The sequence below is a fragment of the Galeopterus variegatus genome, unplaced genomic scaffold, assembly GCF_000696425.1.
Source record: "Galeopterus variegatus unplaced genomic scaffold, G_variegatus-3.0.2 Scaffold1254, whole genome shotgun sequence".
Classification (NCBI taxonomy): Eukaryota; Metazoa; Chordata; class Mammalia; order Dermoptera; family Cynocephalidae; genus Galeopterus; species Galeopterus variegatus.
Genome location: NW_007727365.1, coordinates 120,949 through 142,267, shown reverse-complemented (window position 1 = coordinate 142,267; position 21,319 = coordinate 120,949). Strand labels below are relative to the sequence as shown.

Here is a 21,319-nt window from a genome sequence, read left to right as displayed (position 1 = left end):
TTTTTTTTTTTTTTTTTTTTTTTTTTTTCCTTTTTGTCTTTTTTCGTGACCGGCAACGGATCGCAACCCTCGGTGTTGCGCCCGCACCTTGCTCAGCCAGTGAGCTGCCGGTCTGTATGTGGGATCTGAACCCTTGGCGGGAGCGCCGCTGCACTCCCAAGCGGCGCACTGTAGCAGTGCGCCACCGGGCCGGCCCTGATTAGCCCTTATTCTGTGGTAAGCCTTGGACTGAGAACTTTACACCCAAGGGGAAGGCATTCTCTAGAGGGGCAAATGGAGGGTCAGAGAAGGTTGATGACCTACCTATGATCATGCAGTAAGTAAGAGGCCAAGCAGGGTCTGGAGCTCAGGCTGTCTTGGGCTGGGACAACGGAACACTTGGGGAAAAGCCAGGGATGAGCCCTGTGCTCAGGGCTTTGGCAGAAGGCCTTCTGAAACATGTTCAGGGGCCAGGATCCTGCCTCGAAGGCTGTTGGCCCAGTGTCTCCAAATGACCTGTTGACAGACTGGAGCAGATTGGGGCAGCCCAAGCCAGCAGACGGTGTGAAGTGCTTGGCAGGAGCCGTGGGTCATGTCTGTGGCACATCTCCCTCACATCCTGGGCAGACGTTAGTGGGATGGTTCGTCCCCATGGTGGAGGTTGGGTAGTTAAAGCTTTTGTATTGGAGCGGGAGCTGAGCCAAGCCACCCACTCTTGTCCCTAAGCTCCAGAAGTAGCTTCCTACGCCTCCCGGAGACAGATGCTCTGGCAGGAATAGTAAGACACCACCTCCACCAGCAATCTAAGGGACAGCACCTGCCTTAGGCAGAGGAAGGGAGAGTCCAGGGCTGTTAATGCCTACCTACCTCCTTCTCCACCTTTATTCCTGACCCAACTACTGTCCAAAAGACAGCGACTGAGTTAGGCTCAGGCTGGCCCCATTTTAATTTCAGGGGTTAAGAACTCTTCAGCTCGGGCCAGCCCCGTGGCGCACTTGGGAGAGTGCAGCGCTGGGAGCGCAGCGACGCTCCCGCCACGGGTTCGGATCCTATATAGGACTGGCCGGTGCGCTCACTGGCTGAGCGCGGTGTGGGCGACACCACACCAAGGGTTGTGCTCCCCTTACCGGTGCGAAAAAGACAAAAAAAAAAAAAAAAATCTTCAGCTCTTTCATCGTGGGTGACATGGCAGGGAACCCTGGAAACACATCTAGCATGTCCTCTTGGTTCTCCATTAAACCCTGGCTCAGGGTCTTTGCACCTTAGGAAGTGGTTGCCACATCATTGTGGGCACAGGGGCTGGAGCTGTATCCGAGTGAGTGAGGGAGGGACACACCATCAGCCTGAGCCCTGCTGTCTTCCTTTTGCTTCTTCCTCTCCCCTCTAGGCCCAGGTGGCCTTCCTCCAGGGAGAAAGGAAAGGGCAAGAGAATCTAAAGACAGACCTGGTGCGGCGGATCAAGATGTTAGAATATGCACTGAAGCAGGAAAGGTGAGCCCTCCTGCACCTGCCCCTGCCTTCTGAGAAATCAGTCTCAAACACGAGAGTCAGGAGGGGGATGAAATAAGACAGCAGGTATGATTCAGGATAGACAGCCATGATAATAATCACGGTGATGGTGGTCCTCGGTGTGCCAAATGCTGTGTATTTGTTATGTCATTTATCCCTCTCAGTAGCCTGATGGGAACTATTAGCCCTGTTTCTGATAAGAAACTGGGGCTTCAAGAGGGTGAATGACTTCTTCAAGGACTCCTAGGGCTGGGATAGTAACCCAGTCTGCCTGACTCCAAGGAGTGGCACCAGAAGGCGATCTATGGGACCTCTTCCACTAGGCAACGGGGGTAGGGGGGCAATTCAGCTTCTGAGGTAAGAGAGTGGATTAGGGGGAGGCCCTAAGATTTGGGATTCCTGAGGTGACTTAGCCTTGTCTACTCTCCCACATCTCTTATTCATTAATCCTTTGCTCTTTTAGGGCCAAATATCATAAACTGAAGTTTGGGACAGACCTGAACCAGGGGGAGAAGAAACCAGATCTGTCAGAACAAGGTACCCACCCTCTGATCCTCCCCACTTGCACACTCCTGCCACTGAAGCTGAGTGTGCTAGAGAAGTGAGAAGCTGGGGCACCTCATCCTTACTTTGCTGGGGGCTGGGGATGGGTGGGATTCAATTCTTAGTACCCCTCTCCATAGGCCAGGTGCTGTGCTGGGTCCTGGGGCCAATTCTGCCTGCCATCTCTCTGTGAAATAGAGACACACAGACAGCTCATTGCATCCCTCTGTGAGGAGTGGGAGCTGAGGCTGTTTATAGAGTGCTGTGGAAAGCGTAGGAAAGCTGGTGAAGACTTTACCGAAGAGGCAGTGTTTGAACTGGGTTGTCATTTAATCATTCATCTAATCATTCATCCAAAAAAAACAGTTTTATTTGCGAGGTGCTGGCTTTGTGTCATAGATCAGGGACGCAGGAGAGAGCAAGATAGACCTGGTCCCTGCCCTCTGGTCTCTTATAGTCTAAGCTCCTTGAAAGAGAAATCAGTTCCCTGGGAGGAAGATATTCCAGGTGAGGGAAGAGTGTGATGTTAGGGGCAAGGAGTTAGGCGGTGTGACTGGAACAAATCGGGTAGGGTGGTGGACGGACGTGATAGGTGGGCTGGGTAACGGTGGAAGCTTGGCCGAGGTGAAGTGTAAAGGCCTTACATGCTAGGCTAATGGCGACTGTCATTATCTTGTCAGACTCCTCTGACTAGAATGGAAGCTCCAAAAGCGCAGGGTGTTTACCGATGTAGCTCAGGCCTTGAGCCAGGTACAAGGTAGATACCCAGTAAATACCTGATGGATAAAATACTAAACAAATTATCTAATTTAATCCTTACATCAATCCCAAGAGGCAGATGCTGTTATTATTCACCTAATTTCTCAGAAGAGGAAACTGAGGCTCAAGGCCACACAGCTGGGAAATGGTAGAGCCAGCTTGAACCCAGTTTGTCCATTGTCTTAGAACCATGCCAGCTTTCTGTGTGGGAAAATAGCAGCTAGCTCGGAGTTTTAAGATAAAATTCTTATTTTATCTGGGGGATGGTTTGGGGAAACACTAGTCAAGAGACTAGACATAAGGAGCATTTCAAGGAGGAAGGATCACTGAGAAGAGAGGGGAGATTTCAAACACTCAGGAAGTGACCCTCCAGGACCTGTGACAATGACCAGTTTGGGCCTGAGGGGTGAGGAAGATGGAGGAGTTGACAGGTAAGTGACAGTGCCCTGACTAAGACAGCCTCCTTCTTTATCTCCACCCACCAGTCTCCAATGGCCCTGTGGAATCAGTCACTCTGGAGAACAGCCCGCTGGTGTGGAAGGAGGGGCGGCAGCTTCTCCGACAGTGAGTGTGCACGGGAGGGGGAGGGGGGCAGAGATAAGCCCAAAGACTCCACAGTCCTTCCTGTCCCCACTGGGGACACTGAAATATCAGGATCCTGGCTGGCCACAGCTGGAGTGACCTGGTACCCCATGGGTGGAGCCCCGCCTGGGGAGAGGGAGGCCAGACTAGTTGCAAGAGGTAGATGTAGGGACTCCCACTCTTGGAACGTGACCCTGAATACCTCTGTGGCTTTTTTTCTTGCTTGTTTGTTTTTGCGGCTGGCTGGTACAGAGATCAAACCCTGGATCTTTGTATTATCAGCACCACAGTCTAACCAACTGAGCTAACTGGCCTGCCAACCCTGTGGCGTTTTTTTTAAAGGATAATGTTAAATTACTTTTTTTAATTACTGAAGAGATTTGTGGAGTTTAGAAAACTTGGAAAATATAGGGGTGCACAAAGAAAAAGTAAAAATCACTCATAATTCCACCACCCAAGGAATTTTATACCTCCATGAACATTTGGGCATATGTACTGTCAGTTTCTTCCATGGCTGTTTGTGTGTGTGCATGTATTTTATAAAAGCTGGGATTCCCCTTTCGCTGTTTCATTGTTTTGTAATTCACTGCTTTTGCTAAGTGTTGTGAACATCTTTCCATATAAATTAGTATGATGCATCATTTTAGGAGCTGTGTAATTGTCATATGGATAACCATAACTCTGTATAGCCAATCTCCTCTTCTGTACTTTGTTGAGGTTTTTAATTTTTTTGTATTGTAGACAATGTGACAAACATCAGGAAGGTATTTGTGCATATCCTTGATTTCCTCAAGATAAATATTTGGAAGTGCAATTACTAAAAATGTGCACAAACAATACAGTAACCCTAAAATGATGATGATGATGATGATGATCATGATCATGATGATAATAATAGTGATGCCAGGCCACACTTATGATAATAATAATACACTTAATAATGATGATGATGGCGACGACAGGCCACACTTACCAAGTACCTGTTATGTGCCTGGCACTGTGCTGAACATTTTCCACATGCCGATTCCTCGCATTAAGTCCCTGTGTGATACAACTACTAGCATTCCCCTCATTTTCACAGGTAAAGCAGGCGCAGAGGTGATCTGTTGAAATAAGGTCACATGGTGAACACAGGGAAGGTCTGAGATGGGATCTCTGGCAATCTGCCCCCAGAGCCGAACTTCTTAACCACCCTGCTTCCCAGCCTCTCTTTGGTGAGGAGATGGGAGCTTCAGAGACACACAGGCATTAAAGAGGTGGAACAAGCAAATGAAGGCATGTGCAGCCTAAGGTGCAAGAGGCAGGGTCCAGGCTCTAAAGGGATGAGTGAACAGGAAAGGCTTCCTGGCCAAGTCCCTTCCTGACCAGCAACGAACTGTTGTCTTCTATCTTTTGAAGCCACAGATACTCCTAACTGATTTTTGTTCTTTTCTTTTTCTTCTTTTTTTTTTTTTTAACTTTTAAGCCAATCCTGGCTTCCATTTTTCAAATTGCAGAAGTAATAAACGCTTATTTGTAGAAGTAAGTAGAGCAAGTCATAAAAGTTTCTCTTATGTCCCTAATCCCATTCTCAGGAGGTTATTAAGTTTTGTATATATCTTTCTAGGCCTCTTGAGGGACATAATACAATTGTGTGTCTGTGTGTGGTACAAACTTATGCACACATTAACACACTCTCTCTCTCTTTTAACAAAAAATCCTGAATTGTATGGAATGATAACTTACTATTTTCATTATGTTATTTATCGTGGCCTTCTTTCCTTAGCACTCTGCCATATTTATTTTCTGCCTAGCTTCCCTATCAGTAATTTGCTGACACAGTTCCCTTCATTGGACATTGGGATCGGTCCCTGTGCTTTGGCTCTCCCATACATCTTGGAAACATCCTGTGCGATAGCACTGTGCATGTGTTCTAGGGCTTCCATTAGAAATGGTCTCAAAAGTGAAACTCCTGCGTCAGGGATGTGCTTATGTAAAATTTTGCTGGATACTCACAAGTGGCCCCTCATAAGGCCAAGTTTGCACTGGCCCCTGCAGTTTATGAAGAAGCCCAGGGGACATCTGACCCACACTGGCTCTGCCCTCCTGCAGGTACTTGGAAGAGGTGGGCTATACGGACACCATCCTTGACATGCGGTCCAAGCGCGTGCGTTCCCTGCTGGGCCGCTCCCTGGAGCTCAATGGGGCCGTGGAGACTAGTGAAGGGGGCCCCAGGGCCACAGTGGGCCCTGGGGGGCTCAGTGGTGGTGAGTCGCTGCTGGTGAAGCAGATTGAGGAGCAGATCAAGAGGTGAGCTCTTGGGCCTGGCAGGTGCCTCCTTCTGTTCCTCGTCCCTCCTGATGAAGACCACTGTCAGGAAATCAATAAGTACTCCTTGTGCTCTGGTGGCTCCTTCCCTCTTGGAATATATTATGAGCTTGTTTGTTCTATAACCCTCTGTCCCTTCATTACTGGGAACCCCGGATTCTGTCCTGGGTCCCCTTCCACATTCTCCCAGGGCTTTATCTCCAGCTCCACCGCTCTCTGAGGCTCAGGCCTTTGCACTCCTCAGCAACATGTAGCACTTACTGAAAGCAGGACCCAGCAAGGAACGAAACTTGTGATTGCTGCCCTTGGGGAGCTCTTATTCGTTCATTTTTCATCAGTAATTATTATTCACGAGAATAAATAATGTCATGTTAGGTGATGCTGAGTGCTACGAAGAACATGAAAGGTAATGAGAAAGCGTGATGAATGGTAATGATGAAATAGTGTTACTTTGGATGGGCTGGGCAGGGAGGACCTCTTTGTGGAGGTGACATTTGGGCAGAGAACTGCGTGAAGTGGAGGGTAAGCTACATGATCAGCTGGAAGGAGAGTGTTGTAGGCAGAGGGAACAGTGAATGCAGAGATTCCCAGGTAGGAGAGACCTGGCATGAGCAGGAAGCAGCAGCAGGCCAGTGAGGCTGCAGGAGCGAGCACGGGGGTTGTGGTCTGTGATGAGGTTGACATCTCGGGGTGGATCACACAGGGCCGTGATCATGAGTTTGGATTCTACTCTCAGGGTTGTAGGAAGCCTGTAGTTTTGCGCAGGGGTGTGACAGTCTGCCATAGTAGGTCTGCTTTGAGAAGGAGAGGCTGCAGGAGGGCCAGGTACAAGCACGGAGACTGGTTAGGAGATTACTGCGATGTCCATGTACAAGCCGATGGACGTTAGCAGTGAAGGGGCAAGAAGTGGTCAGCATCTCAATAGGTTTTCAGGGTAGAGTTGACACTATTTATAGGATTGGATGTGAGAGGAGAGGGAAGGGAATATGGGTGACTCCAGGGTTTGATCCAAGCAACTGGGAGTAGCATCTCTTGAGATGGGGAAGACTAGGAGTAGACATCAGGGGGTCCGTTGAGGTCATGTTAAGTTTGAGGTGCCTGTTCCCCTCGTGGAGCTGCTGAGTAGCCAGTCTGGAGCTCAGGGGCATTTGGCTCCTAAACTTAGCTTTATTCACCAGCACATAGGTGTTTCCTGAAAGTCACAGGACATCTGCAGTCACTGAGGGAGCAAGCGTAGATGGCTCCAAGAAGAGATTCCGGGACTGAGCCCTGGGGCCTCTCCCCAGGTTAGGGGCTGGAGGTAGGAGCAGAAGGATGCTGAGCTGGCACAGCCAGTGTTGTGGGAGGAAACCCCGTGAGGAGAATGGTGTCCCAGCAGGGAGCGCAGGGAGTGTTCTGGGAGGGTGTGCAAGAGGAGGACAGAGAAGTGAGTGCTGGGTGTGGCAGCCTGGAGGCAAGAGGGGGCAGATTTGCAATGACCATCCTCCTGAGTAGTAACTGTATACCTGGGCAGTTGACAAGAGCTCTCTGGAGCATCAGCCAAATGGCACAAAAGAGGATGTTTGCATTGATCTGAACTTTGAGTTCCACCCTGCTTTCTACTGCGGAGTCAGGTTTGGCAAACACCTCTTCTCCTAAAACTTGTCGTCAAGCTGGAGGCAGGAGGTAGAAGTAGGAGTGCCATCTGCCCTTGGGAGAGTACAGGCTCCTCGGGAGCACGGGTCTCCAGTGCCCCTGCTTGTCCATGGCCCGGCTGGCTGGAGGTGTCCAGGTACTTGTAGAGTGGCCTGTTCCTCTTTCCTGCTGGTCCCGCCTGACTGTGCTTATGGTCTGACTGGGCCGTAGTCAGTGGCACTTTCTTGCTTGGCTTTCCTTGTGACTCAACACATGCGGGAGACAAGTGGTCAGGGTTGTGGGTAAGTCCTCTGAATCGGTTTGGAGCTCAGTGAGGAGAAGGGGCCCAGTCTTGGTCTGAATGACGGCTCGAGTGGGAAGGAGCCTCCATTGGGCCAAGGCCGGGGTCAGGGTCCTCCTGTATGTAGTTGGAGGCAAGGCGACTTGGGGCTTAAGAGCTTAACTGGATCCAGGTTCTGGCCACCAAGCCAGTGTGACTTCCCATCTGGGTTTTATCACCTGGCAGGCCTAATGCCCCCTCTGCCCCCCTGTCGTGGGCAGGAATGCAGCAGGCAAAGATGGCAAAGAGCGCTTGGGTGGCTCGGTGCTGGAGCAGATCCCCTTCCTGCAGAACTGTGAAGATGAAGACAGTGATGAGGATGACGAGCTCGATAGCGTGCAGCACAAGAAGCAGCGCGTGAAGGTGAGCTCCCTCTGCTCCTTACGGCCTGGTCCAGGTGTGGCCACATCCCCTACCTCCCCAGAGTCCTGTTGTCTTTTGCAGTCAGGCCCTTGCCTCAGTAAACTACAGAGGTTCCTGGGTCTTTACTCTCAGGGGCTTCATCTGTGCTCCCCCTCTTCTCCACCTGCAACCCTATATCTCTTTCCATCCTCCCCTTCTTTGGCTCAGATGTTCCTGAGAGGCCTTCCCTGAACTCTGCAGATGTTCAGCAACTGTGCCAAGTGCTCACAGTTCTTGTTTCCTTGGGTTAGCCTGACCATAGTCATAGTTAAAAGTTTTTGGTGTGACCATTGCTTTCTGTCTCCTCCAGTAGATTGTGAGGTCCGCCAGGCAGGGACTTTATGGGTCTTTTCGTTACTCTGTCCTCACACCCTAAAAAGGGTGTAGAACACAGGTTCTCAGTACATGTTTGCAAATTGAATGCATGTGGCTGGGCCCAGGGTTTGGCCTGGGAGAGTATTGGGTGCCCCAGAGGATGTGGGTGTCCAGTCTGCTGTTGGCGTCAGGACCCAGGCCCAGGGACATTGCCTGTGGGGTAGAATCCAGAGCTCCTCAGCTTGGCTTTGAGATCTGGCTTCCAGCACAACCTACACATTTCCCTGCCAGTCCTTAACTGACAGAGCCACTGTGCTTCTGCCATCCCAAGATACCATTCTTAGGTGTGGCATGGTCTTGGTCTCATCTATCCAGTGAACATCAGTTTGGGTCTTCATGGGCCAAGCTGTATGCTGGCAGCAGGGATATGGAGACACATAGGTCCCGTCCCTGGTGTGGAGCAGATGTGGTCAGCGGCATCCTTGTATACAGTCATGTGCAAAAAGATGTTCCATGTTGGAGACAGAGACATGTGCCTGTAAAGGAGGAGGCTGTGGGAGACAGCCTAAAGGCTTTCCCTGAATCCCAGCCTTCCCACTGGCAGGCCCTCTGTCTGGAACCCCTGTCCCTTCCTCCTTCAGATTCAGCCCCTCCTCCAGAAAGCCTTCCCTGACTTGCCCTCTGTTCCCCTTCCCTCCACAGGGTCAGGGGCCTCCTTTGGACTCCTATAGCCCCTGGGCTCCCCCTTCCTGACCCTGACCACTCTGAATCCTCCTTGTGAGTAACCAGGTCAGTTTTGGCCTCCCCTCTATCTCCACTTGTCCCCAGAGTGGCTTGGCACAGGGTCCCAGCCAGATGAGGCACTTGGTGAACACACTGAGTAGACTGGAACACACAGAGCCATAGTGCTACAGGGGAGGTTAAAGGAACAGCAGGATGTCTCAAATATTGGTCCGCTGGTCCAGAATACCTAATCCCTCCTGCCCCCTCTTGGGAATTTTACTCTTCTTTCAAGTCTTACCTTATATGTTGCTGCCTCTGGGAAATTGTTCCCACTCCTTCTGCTCCTTCCATCAGAAATTATCACTGACTTTTTAATATTCCCTTAAGCCTTTGCATCTTTCTTTTTTTTCCTATATAAAGATGACCGGTAAGGGGATCTTAACCCTTGACTTGGTGTTGTCAGCACCATGCTCTCCCAAGTGAGCAACCAGCCATCCCTATACAGGATCCAAACCCATGGCCTTGGTGTTATCAGCACCACACTCTCCCGAGTGAGCCACGGGCCGGCCCTAAGCCTTTGCATCTTTCTTTTTTTTCCTATATAAAGATGACCGGTAAGGGGATCTTAACCCTTGACTTGGTGTTATCAGCACCATGCTCACCCAGTGAGCTAACCAGCCATCCCTATACAGGATCCAAACCCATGGCCTTGGTGTTATCAGCACCACACTCTCCCGAGTGAGCCACGGGCCGGCCCTAAGCCTTTGCATCTTTCACTGCATTTGTCCCATGTACCCTGTGAGCTGGCTCTGTGTGGGGGGGTTTCTGCCTCCCCAGGCCTTCTGTCTCCACACAGCAGACCTTCAGTGAGGCTTAGCGATGAAGCTGGACCATGACCCAGAAGACCTGCCTGTGACTCCCAGATTGGCCACTGGCCTGGCAGTGTGACTTTGGCCACGTGCTTCTCTTTATCTTAGCTTCAGTTTCCTAACCTATAAAACGTAGCTGATAGTTCCTGTCTCTGGGTTATTGAGGATTTCATTAAAATGAGCTGATTTTATTTTATTTTTTAAAAGATGACCAGTAAGGGGATCTTAACCCTTGACTTGGTGTTGTCAGCACCACGCTCACCCAGTGAGCTAACCGGCCATCCCTATGTGGGATCCGAACCCTTGGCCTTGGTGTTATCAGCACCGCAGTCTCCCGAGTGAGCCACAGGGCCGGCCCAAAATGAGCTGATTTTAAATTAAAATTAAAATGAGAAAGCCCTGAGCTGCACAGTGGCTGGTCCCCCTAAGTACCCAGTAGGTGTTAGTTATTGGTGTTAGTAGTACCTGGTGGTGGGGCAGCTCTCACAGCCCTAAGCAGTGTCGGCAGAACAGGATTGGACAGGGCTCCTCTCCCATGCACCCTTCAGAGCGCCTGTGATGGTTCCACACTTCTATAGAGTGCTGACCCCAGTTGTTGCCTCTGGGTATGCTGTCTAAACCTTGACCACAGGTCTTCTCCATGTCCCATCCCCAGGGTCCCCCCGTGCAAGCCAGAGGCTGGCCCCTAACAGATGTCTGACAGATACTGCGTCCAAGTTCACATCCTGTACATCCAGCTTGGGGGGCTGACCCTATGGGAGGGGTTCTGCCACTTGCTGGAGAAGTTTACAGTCTGCTGAGGTTGCCCAGGGCGTGGGCATAGCTTGACTTGGTGACCTGGGGCAAGCAGCTTCACTCTGCTTGGCCTCAGTTTCTTCATCTGTAATATAGAATAATAATATAATCACAGTAGCTGTTCACAGAGTTGTAGGGGGTTAAGGGAAGCCATGTGTGAAGCTTATTCAGTGCTCATTCAGTAAGTGTTATTTGTTCTTGAGTAAACACAGCAGCTGGTGTGGTGTTTGATGAGTATTTTAAAATTATTATTATTATTATTATTGTTACTATTACACAGTGGTTAAAATGCTGGGGTCTGTTCTTCCTCACTTTAATTGTGCATCTCCATACCCTCTCACACATAAACACAAATGTATATCTTCTGTTCCCCCGATTGTTGTATTATCCGACTTTTCTTCATGAGAGATACCATGTGGGGTGGGTTTGGGGGGGAACAGGAATAGCCTCAGCAAGAGCCAGGAAGAGGGACTGTGTGAGTGTGAGGGGGGCTGAGGGCCTTACAGCTGGAGGTAGAGGAGGGCTGGGAAGGCGGCCTTCAAAGCCAGGCTGAGGGGGCTCAGCCCATCCTGCCCCAGTGACAAGCAGCTGCTGAAGGCCCCTAGCAGGGGGAGCACAACAGCAGAATGGGGCCCTCCAGGGCAGCCAGCTGGTGGTGGAGGCAGGATGCCAGGTCTGAGCAGGGACAGGCAGAAGGCCGAGAACCCTGGCCTACCTATTTCTGCAGACTGGGGTGGGCTTAGTCTCTGGACAAGAGCCCCCTGACTGTCTGTTTTTCTCTATGCTGCAGCTCCAATCCAAGGCCCTGGTGCCTGAAATGGAAGATGAGGATGAGGAGGACGACTCAGAGGATGCCATCAATGAATTTGATTTCCTGGGCTCAGGAGAGGATGGGGAAGGGTCTCCAGACCCTCGGCGTTGTACTGGAGATGGGAACCCCCATGAATTGGGTGAGTTGAGGATTTTCTGGCCAGCCTCTACTTGCCTTTCTCACCTAGGATGGTGGGGCAGACCCTGGGTCCTGCCCCTTCCACTCACAGCAGCAGGCAGTTGCTTCCTGCCCCAAGGTCTCTCCACCGGACGGATATACTTCCTGAGAAAAGAGTGGCCAGGGAGAGCAGGAGGCCCAAGCCACGTGTCCAGACTCCTCACCCCTTGCCTGGAAAGTCCCCTGTGGGGACAGCTGCTGGCAGGTTCAGTTCTTCCTAAAGCAGGACTTCCCGCCTCTGGCCAACCCCAAGGAGGGAACAGGATGACGACCCAGTGGGGGAGAGGCAGGTGGGGCAGGGCTGTGTCTTCCTCCCTGTCCTGTGGCTCACAGCTAGGAGAGCCTTTGGAGATCACATGGATGGATAGCTGGGGACCGAGGCCCAGGCAAAGGCTGTGACTTGCCCACTGCCCCATGGAGGGTCCCAGTCAGCCTCTCTCCTCTGCCCATTCCCCACCCGGTGCCTGAGCTTCACAGCCCCCTGCGGTTTCAATAAGGCCTCGGATGGTGGAGAAGGCATCGTGCATGAGGCTGGGTTGAAACTGGTGGGCAACTCCTACCCCGTGCCTTGTCTCTGCAGAAGGCCGTCGGGTCAAACTCCAGGGAATTCTGGCAGATCTTCGGGATGTGGATGGGCTGCCCCCCAAAGTGACTGGTCCGCCTCCTGGTACACCCCAGCCCCGGCCACATGAAGGTAAGAGCCTTCCACCCCCTTCCCTGGCTCCAGTCCCTCGGGGCCCACAACAGAGGGAGGCTGCAGAGCTAAGCCTAGGGCTTCTTTGTCCTCAGGGTCGAGGCTCAGCCTCCATTCTGCAGCCTCCCTGTCCCAAAAGTTTGTCTGTCTGTCTCTGTCTCCCTCTTTTTGTCTGTCCTGCCCTGTCTGTCTGTCTGTCTCTGTCTCTTCCTTTCCAGCTCTGATTCTTGATCTTGTCCTTTCCCTGTCTCTCTTTTCTTGCTTCTGATCTCTCTCTTCCTTTCTCTGTCTTTCTCTCTCTCCCTGGCCCTCTCTGCCTCTACCTCCCCTCCCCCTACCAGGTTCCTTTGGCTTCTCCTCAGACGTTTTCATCATGGACACTATCGGGGGCGGGGAGGTGAGCCTGGGGGACTTGGCAGATCTCACCGTCACCAACGACAACGACCTCAGCTGTGATGTAAGTTCTTGGGGTGGCCCACATTGGGCATCACACATGATGTCAGCCCTTGCCACGCCCTGACTGTGTGCTGGACCTGTGCCCAGTCCCTTACATGTGAGGACTATATGGGCTCATTCCATAGTCCTAGGAGGTGGCTTCTCTTGCTCACCCCTTAATAAAGGGATGGCAAGCAGACAGGTGGAGGGACATGACCATAGTCACTGAGGTTCAGAGCCTGGAAGACTCTGGAGTCTGTGTCTTAATCACAGTGCTAGGCTCCTCCCCTCTGTGGTTCCTCCCGCCTCTGGCGCATTGGGATGCGGTAAGAGGGCGTCAAGCCAAAAAAAACCAAACAAAAAAATCAGGCTAATCTAGTTGAATGGCACAGTAGGGCTGGAATGAAGGGTCCACTTGTGGCCAGTGTTCTGAGCCTGAGATCCATGGACAAGCCTCTGGCCACCTAGGGACCTTTGAAATGGGTGTGTGTGTGCATTTCCCTGTGGCAGAACAGGATCTCGGTTGGTGGTCCCGGCAAAGTTGGGGGCACTGCTGTAGAATGCTAGGAAGTGAGACAGAGTGGAGGTTTTGAGCAATGGAGTGTGCTGCAGGGCTCCTCTGCTCACCCTGAGATGTCACCCCCTCTTGGGGAGTTGAGGGTGGTGGTGACCACAGGGCAGCAGCTCCTTCAGCTCACAAAAACTGTGGCACAAGTGATGGCTGAGGCAGGGACCTTGGGGCGGATTGAACCCAGATGAAGGGGTTCGAAAATGTGAACTCCATCTTGGGGCAGGGCACTGAAGAAGCCTGCCTGACAGTCTGCTTGTTGCCTTCCCCAAGCCTGGCCCTCCTCAGGTCCCCCACTTGGTGAGCAGCACCACCTTCCATCAAGACGAGTGTGGTGTCTCTGGGATTTACCCACAGAGGCCTGTTGTTTCTCCTCCCAAACCTCCCCCACTTGTGTACTCGTCTCCATCTCCACAGTCAAGGGTCCGGTCTAAATACCTTCGTCTTTCCAAAACTTACTGACTGCTTAAAATTTCTCCCTGCAGCGTCGTCTCTTACCTCCCCCTAGTCTGAGCCTCATGTCATTCCCCTGCTCTAAGCCCCTTCAGGGCTCCCCGGTTCTCTTAGGCTCTTAGGATGAAATGCAGATTCTTGAATGTGGCTCACCATTCTGCTCCTGCTGACCTTTCAGGCCTCTCCTGCCACTCTCTCCTTTGCTTTCTGCATCCAAGCTATACTGGCTCTCAGGCCTTGCTGCCTCCTGCCTGAGGCTTTTGCACATGCAGTTTCCTTCTCTAGTCCCCCTCCCCTTATCTGGCTAAGTCCTGCCCACTTGTCACTTCCTCCGGAAAGCCTTATTGACCCCCACAGAGGTGATCAGGCTGCCTGCTATCTCTTCCTCGTGTATTTTTAATTCATAGCACTGCTCGTAGTTCATAGTCCTGTGCACTTGTGTGATGATCTGATTGTCTCCCTTGATCCCTCTCTGACGTGCGAGACTTGAAGGGTTCACGCTCATCTTTGCCTCCCCAGAACCTAGCACGTTTCAGGAACTTATGGAGTGAGTGAGAGGACTCTGCACGGCAGAGAGGAAGGAGAGAGCATCCCGGGATTCTTTGGAGGGTGGGTGTGGGGGGAAGGGAGGGGTCCCAAAGTCCTAGGTGTCAGTGTCTGCATGACTGCCAGGATGGACGAGAAGTCACTGAGGCAGCTCCCCTCCACCCCAGCTGTCTGACAGCAAAGATGCTTTCAAGAAGACATGGAACCCCAAGTTCACCCTCCGCTCGCACTACGACGGCATCCGCTCCTTGGCTTTCCACCACAGCCAGTCGGCTTTGCTCACTGCCTCTGAGGATGGCACGCTCAAGCTTTGGAACCTGCAGAAGGCAGTTACAGCCAAGAAGTGAGGGCAACAGTCCCTGAGCAGGGGGCAGGGGCATCTGGGCCCAGGGGACAGGGAGTGACAGGGGTCTCCGTGACATGTGGCTCCTCTGTCTCTCCACAGGAATGCTGCGCTAGATGTAGAACCCATCCATGCCTTCCGGGCTCACAGGTAGGGAGGTGCCCTTGAGTCTGCTAGAAACCTCACCTCCAAAGGTAGTCCAACCCCTGACCAACTTTCTGCCACCCCAGGAGGCCAATGGCAGGAGAGAGGACAGCAGGAGGCCTCTGAGTCCCTGTGCCCGTCCTGTCCTGTATATCTCTATCCTCTGTACGTGCATGCAGCCCTTCAGTGGAGGAAACAAAGGTGGGGGATGGGAGAAGGCAGGAGACAGGCAGCTTGCATGGGTGGTGCACCAGATGCCGATTTCCTTTTGGCTATCCTTGGAAAATGCTAGTAGAGAATTTCAGTGTCCTGTAGCTGGGGAAAGTTTTGAATGTCCTTTCTTATCCCCCTTCATCCACCTTTGTATCCTCCAGAGGCCCTGTGTTGGCAGTTGCCATGGGTAACAACAGCGAATACTGTTACAGTGGTGGGGCAGATTCCTGCATCCACAGTTGGAAGATTCCAGACCTCAACATGGACCCCTATGATGGTTACGGTGAGGACAGTTCCCCTCACTACTTCTTCCTCACCCCTGTCCCCTGGGGCCTCATCATTCCCTCCACACTCACACATTGTCTACCTTGTACGACAGTGCAGGCACCAGGAGTGTTCGTGAAGGGGCTCCCACTCTGGTTAGCTGTGGAGCAGTGTGACTCAGCCTGTGGCTGCGGGATGGGCGAGATGAGGCAGGACTGAGGGTGGGAGATGGTGGTTGAGCTGACTCTGAGAATAGCATGCACTGGCTGCTTGGCAGACAGAGGCGGGGCTGGCCCTGGCAGCGCTCTGTGATCAGGGATCAGCCAGAGTCCTGACGTGGTTGAGTGGAGGGAAAGCTTGAGGAGAAAGTAGAGAAGGTGGAGTTAGCTGGGCCAGGTTATAGGGATTTGGGGCTTTATCTTTGGGGCACCTTTAAAAGTTTAGTGGAGAGTGACCAGACTGTGGCTTCTGTTCACTGTCCATCCCTCCGCTCTGATACCTTTTTGATCATGCATGTGCCCTTGTGCTACATTTTGTCATGGTAGAATTCAGAGATCTGTTATCTCCTCTCAAGGAACATGTACCATTTTCCTGAGAACAGTCTCACCCTGCAAAAGGTCCAGGGTCAGTCCTAGCTAAGCAAGCGAGCACACTTTGGGTGTCAGTGGGGCTCAGGCTAGAGCCACCTGTGTGGACTCTAGTGGCCAAGGAGGCAGTGGCGGGGCTTTGGAGAGACTGGGCAAGGTTTGTGCACTTGGGCGTAGGCAGAAAGGACTGCCAGGCCAAGGGTGGGGCCAACTTCAGTGAACAGAGGCTGGGTGTCCACCTGCGTGGACCAGAACCACCAGTGTTCCTTCTTGTCTTAACTGAGTCCTAAATTTTATGCATTGAGTGCTCAATTTCTGGGTCCTGGGGAGACATCAGGGAACAGAGGGAAAATTCTTGCCCTCTGGAGCTCCTAGGGTGGCTTCAGAGCTCTAGAATCTTTCCAGAAGAGCTATTGATGAGAGTGTGAGCAGCTGCCAGGCACAGGTTGCAGTGGTGGGTAGCTCATGAGAACCAGGGTTCTGAGTGTGATGCTGGATGGACAGATGGCTTGAGCCCCGCCACTTGGGTCTTTGCTGGGCTGGAGCTCCTGGGCTGCCTTGGGTGGGGCTGGCTACCCTGACACAGCCTCTTTCCTCCTGCAATGGCTCTAGACCCCAGCGTGCTAAGCCATGTCCTGGAGGGCCATGGGGATGCCGTGTGGGGCCTGGCCTTCAATTCCACCTCCCAGCGCCTGGTCTCCTGCTCTGCTGATGGCACCGTCCGCATCTGGGACCCCAGCAGCAGCAGCCCGACCTGCCTCTGTACCTTCCCCACAGCCAGTGGTGAGTGGGGGAACCCTGGCACCTCACCTGGGAGTGGTATAAAGCCGAAGGCCATCGGGGTGGCTCCCGATGAGGGTTTGGCTTCCTGACTTGCAGTTTCCCTCCCCCAGTACAGTGCTCAGTGCAGGTCCCTTAGGCAGCCTTCTCTTTCCTCTGCCCTCAGAACATGGGATTCCCACCTCAGTGGCCTTTACCAGCACCGAGCCTGCCCACATTGTGGCCTCCTTCCGCTCTGGCGACACTGTCCTGTTTGACCTGGAGGCTGGCAGTGCCCTCCTCACCCTGGAGTCCCGGGGAGGCAGTGGTAAGGGGGCCCCCAAGCCTGGAGCTGAGCCAGGTCAGTGGAACTGGGGCCTGAATGCTTCCAAGGCCTCAGTTCTTTGTGTGGCTTTTGTGACCCAGTTGCCAGTCAGCTCAAGATGAGTCCCCTGCACTTTCAGGGGCTTTGAACAGGAAGGAAGTAAGGTCCAGTGGAGGGGCCCAGCCCCTGCCCATGCACACAGCTCCAGGCTCTCGGGGGGTTGGGGTGGGGGTGGGCAGTGTGTCATGGATGCCCCATTGGGTTCACTTGATAGACTGGATGGAACGTTCTCATGTATGTTATCACTGCTTCCTCACCCCCAACACAGGACCCACGTGCCATTTTGCAGAAGCAACAGTATGGCCCAGGGAAGCGAGTGGCCTGTGCGCCCAGCCCACTTGGATATCTAGGCAGAGGCTCGAGGGTGTGGGGTCATCAGTGCTCCTCTTTTGCCTCTGTCCTTGTCTCCCTGATTTTCCGCTCCACATCCTTCCCTCTCCACCCCTTTTCCTTACAGGCCCAACCCAGATCAACCAGGTGGTGTGTCATCCAAACCAGCCCCTCACCATCACCGCCCATGACGACAGGGGCATCCGCTTCCTGGACAATCGGACAGGTGAGGGGGTGGGGTGGAGCAGACTTAGACAACAGAGATTCTGGTCCACACTGGAGACTCTCCGAGCATCCCCTCCAGCCCTTCACCTTCCCAGGCAAGGCACAGAGTGGCAAGGGAACCTGCCACTCACTTTCTCTCCCTTCAGGTAAATCTGTTCACTCCATGGTTGCCCACCTGGATGCTGTCACCTGCCTAGCCGTGGACCCCAATGGTGTATTCCTGATGTCAGGAAGTAAGTTGGGACCCTCTTGGCTGTTTCTTCCCCAGCAGGGGTGCAGCAGGCTGTGTTCACCAGGGTTGGGGAAAAGAAAAGAAGACCTGGGCACTGGCCCTGGGCGAGTGCTCCAGGGCCTTCTTGAGCTGGGAGATGGGGGAGCCTGTCAGTGGCAGGAAGAATGGTGGTTGGTGACAGTGGTAACAGCATAGCACTGTGTGCTCAGAGCCCCCAGGAGGCACTTAGCTCAATCTTCTCGTTTAATCTTCTCATAACTCTATTCAGTTGGTACTTTCATGTGTGACCTGAGGCTCAGAGAAGTTTCGTACCTTGGTCACAGTTTAGTGTGTTGCAGGACTTGAAGTCCAGCTCTATCTGACTGAATCCCCACAGGGATTTTGAGCGTTTGGTCCCACGCTGCTTTCTCTGGGTAAGGGCACTGAAGCCCAGCAACTGTGGGGCTATGCCTGGAAGAGATAGGGAGGGACTTGGGCGGGTGGAGAAGGGCCTGGAGCTCCCCTCTTCTCTGTTGCTCAGCATTAGGACCCCATCAGACCCTTGTCAGTGGTGGCAAGTGAATGAGTGCAAGAGCGTGTTTGTGTGTGCATATGAGGGCAGAGGTGCAAGTGATGGTAGTGCAGGGTGTGGATGGGCTTGTCGTGGGTCACAGCTGGGCTCTGCCTCCTCACCATATGGTCATTGGGGAGTGGTCATCAGGAAGTGGTCATGGGGGAGTGGTCTGGCCCTGGGCCTCATCCTCCACCTGCCCTGTGACAGTAGCAGCTGTCTCCTAGGAGGATGGATGAGTGGCTCGTACGTGAATCAAGCATGGTGCAGAGAAGTTATAGCACTGGGCTCGGGTCCCCACAGAAAAGGCTCAGTCTGGGGAGTTATTAGGACAGTGGAGAGCTGAGCCTTCATGCCACTGGCCTCCATCTGGTCTCCACCACAGCCAGCCTGATCCTCCTAAGGCATAGATCAGTTCATCACCCTCGTAGCAAAGCTGGGGTCCTCACCATGGCCCCGCAGCCCTGCCCAGGCAGCTCTCTTACCTCCTCCTTCCTCTTCTTCACTCCTGCTCCTACAGCCATACCTGCCTCTGTCAGTCCTCAAAGCAGCAGGAGCTCCTGCCCTGGCTGGCCCTGCTGTCTGGAGGGTCCTTTCCCTCATTTCCTCCTTGGGCCATTCTGTCCTCACACCGATCACATGGTGTCGCTTTCTTCTGTTTTCTTGTTTACTGTCTCTCCCATACTGCAGTGTGGATAGGGGAGGGAGGTTGGCTTGTTTTGTTCACTGCACTCCCAGGGCCTGGTACACACTAGGTAGTCCATAAATACTTGGTGGCTAGATAGATGGTTGACCGGATAGAACAGAAGAGTTCTCCATTGGACATCAGGAGGTGACTGGGCAGAGGGATTGGGGGGTAAGGGTTTGAGCTCCCACCCGACCCCAGGGCATCTGGATGAAGCCAGGTGAGGGGTTCCAGAGCCGGGTCTGAGAGAGGAGCTTGGTGACAGTCCCTTTTGCTCCCATCCCTGTGCAGGCCACGACTGCTCCTTGCGTCTCTGGAGCCTGGACAACAAGACGTGTGTGCAGGAGATCACAGCCCACCGAAAGAAGCATGAAGAGGCCATCCACGCTGTAGCCTGTCACCCCAGCAAGGCCCTCATTGCCAGTGCTGGCGCTGACGCCCTGGCCAAGGTCTTCGTATGATGCCCACCTGGCCGACACGCTGGCTGGGGAGTAGGGCTGGGCAGGTGGGGCTGAGGTGAGGGCCAGGGGCCATTTGTGCTCTGGCCAGGAGGATAGAAACCCCCTGCATCCTCACCTCTGGTGGGCCCCTGTACACACCTTTTGCCTGGCAGTTCCAGGTTGTGCCAAGTCCCACTATCCAGTCTCTGGGTAGCCCCTGAGCATGCAGGGGAGGGACTTGAGACCTAGAGAGGGCCCTAGAGGTTGTGGTCTAGTTTCTCCTCCTGTCTCCCACAGGTGACTCCCAGCCTCACTCCAGAGGCTCAAGTCTCTTCCCACCTGCCATGGAGCCTGGTGGTGCTAATGGCCCGTTCCCCAGGAATCCCCTCCCCCATGGCTCCCCTCCCCCAAACATCCACCCTTGAGGATGGACTCTTAGGGTTTTCTCCCATGCCTTGTCAACTATTTCTGGTCTCAGAGCTGTGTTCTTGATGGTAGCACAGCCAGGGCCAGGTTTCCCTGAGGGTCAGTTTTTCCATGATGCCAGAAGGTGCCAGGTTTTCCCCTCCTCTCCATCCTCCCAGACCTGGGTGGGAGCTGTGCTGGGAGGAATCCCCAAATGCTTCTTTCCCTGGGTCTGCCAGGGGCCTTGGAGCCAGCTGGACCCCAGGCCGTCCTCACTGGGAGCACAGGGCCTGGTCCACCCTTCTTTCCAGTCCCCTGTACCCTGCTTTCCAGACACTAACCAATGCCTCCTAAGCCAAGAACTACCTGAGGGAGGGTGACTCCCCATCCTCCCTCAATATTCCTCCAAGGGCAACCCTCCTAGCCTCCCACAGGGTAACCCATAGGGAGAGATGGCCTTCTCTCCCCCGTCCCTTGGGTGTGGAGGGTGGAGTGGGGTCCCCAGGGCCCCCCATAACTCCCTGTATATCTGTATAAATAAATGGGATTTTAATGGAGCCCCATCCCTGTCCATGTTATCACTGTGTGATAGTCTTTGTCAGTCTGCTGGCCCTCCACTCTTTTCCTCTATTTATTTCACTCTGTTTGGGTTCCACCCTGAGCCCTTGGTCCCCCTTCCAGGTTCCTGTTTTATGAGCCCCATCCTCTCTGCCCCAATCTTGTATGTGAAAACTTGTCTCAATAAACCCTTTGGAATAAGATGGGTGCCATTTGTTGAGGGGATTGGGGACTTTGGGGGAGGAGTAACGGACTCTGCCTGGGTTGGGTGGAGTTTGGAGAAAGGGGATATGATAAGTTGGGGTTTTGTGGTAGGGCAAGGGGGGTCAGAAAGGGGCCCAGAGTTTGGGTGGAGTATGGGTGGAGGGGCGGAAATGGCATAAGACCGAATCTCCTTCTGCCCCTCCTTTCTGTCCCTAAGTGCTCTCTCCCCATGGGCACATGCTGTGATGTGACAGTTCAGCTGAAAACTCCCTGCCCATGGGGGGACGTGTGATGGGTGGTGGTGAGTCCAAAGGTCTAGTGCCTGGAGGATTTAAACCCCTCTTCCTCCCTGCCCCATGCCTGGGCACATGCAGAGCAGGAAGGGGAAGCCCGACACCTGCCAGCTCTCAACGACTGGCCACAGGCTCTGCCATGCTGCGAGGGTCCCAAGGAGGAGATGCAGGTGCCCGAGCACTCATAGCTGGCGCCTTGATGGGTCCTCCCTTCCCTTCTCAGTGGTCAACGTTTACTGTGCACTTACCTGGAGCCAGATCCTGGGCTCAGCCCTTTACAT

At 53.3% G+C, this 21,319-nt stretch overlaps 1 protein-coding gene across 2 annotated transcripts in view; it reads left to right on the top strand.

Annotated features, from left to right (window-relative positions):
- STRN4 (striatin, calmodulin binding protein 4) overlaps window positions 1-20,742 on the top strand; it is a 28,419-nt gene extending 7,677 nt beyond the window's left edge. Inside the window, exons 2-17 of one of the 2 annotated variants that reach the window (XM_008575893.1) lie at window positions 1,367-1,470; window positions 1,952-2,025; window positions 3,276-3,354; window positions 5,464-5,661; window positions 7,855-7,996; window positions 11,528-11,687; window positions 12,306-12,419; window positions 12,761-12,876; window positions 14,589-14,764; window positions 14,867-14,914; window positions 15,283-15,404; window positions 16,585-16,755; window positions 16,919-17,059; window positions 17,574-17,672; window positions 17,818-17,904; window positions 19,430-20,742. In XM_008575893.1, coding sequence (XP_008574115.1) covers window positions 1,442-1,470; window positions 1,952-2,025; window positions 3,276-3,354; window positions 5,464-5,661; window positions 7,855-7,996; window positions 11,528-11,687; window positions 12,306-12,419; window positions 12,761-12,876; window positions 14,589-14,764; window positions 14,867-14,914; window positions 15,283-15,404; window positions 16,585-16,755; window positions 16,919-17,059; window positions 17,574-17,672; window positions 17,818-17,904; window positions 19,430-19,599 — 1,926 coding nt within the window. In that variant the 5' untranslated portion in view covers window positions 1,367-1,441 and the 3' untranslated portion in view covers window positions 19,600-20,742. The remainder of the gene's footprint in view (window positions 1-1,366; window positions 1,471-1,951; window positions 2,026-3,275; window positions 3,355-5,463; window positions 5,662-7,854; window positions 7,997-11,527; window positions 11,688-12,305; window positions 12,420-12,760; window positions 12,877-14,588; window positions 14,765-14,866; window positions 14,915-15,282; window positions 15,405-16,584; window positions 16,756-16,918; window positions 17,060-17,573; window positions 17,673-17,817; window positions 17,905-19,429) is intronic. The other variant, XM_008575894.1, reaches the window with a different exon arrangement.
- Window positions 20,743-21,319: the final 577 nt, after the last annotated feature.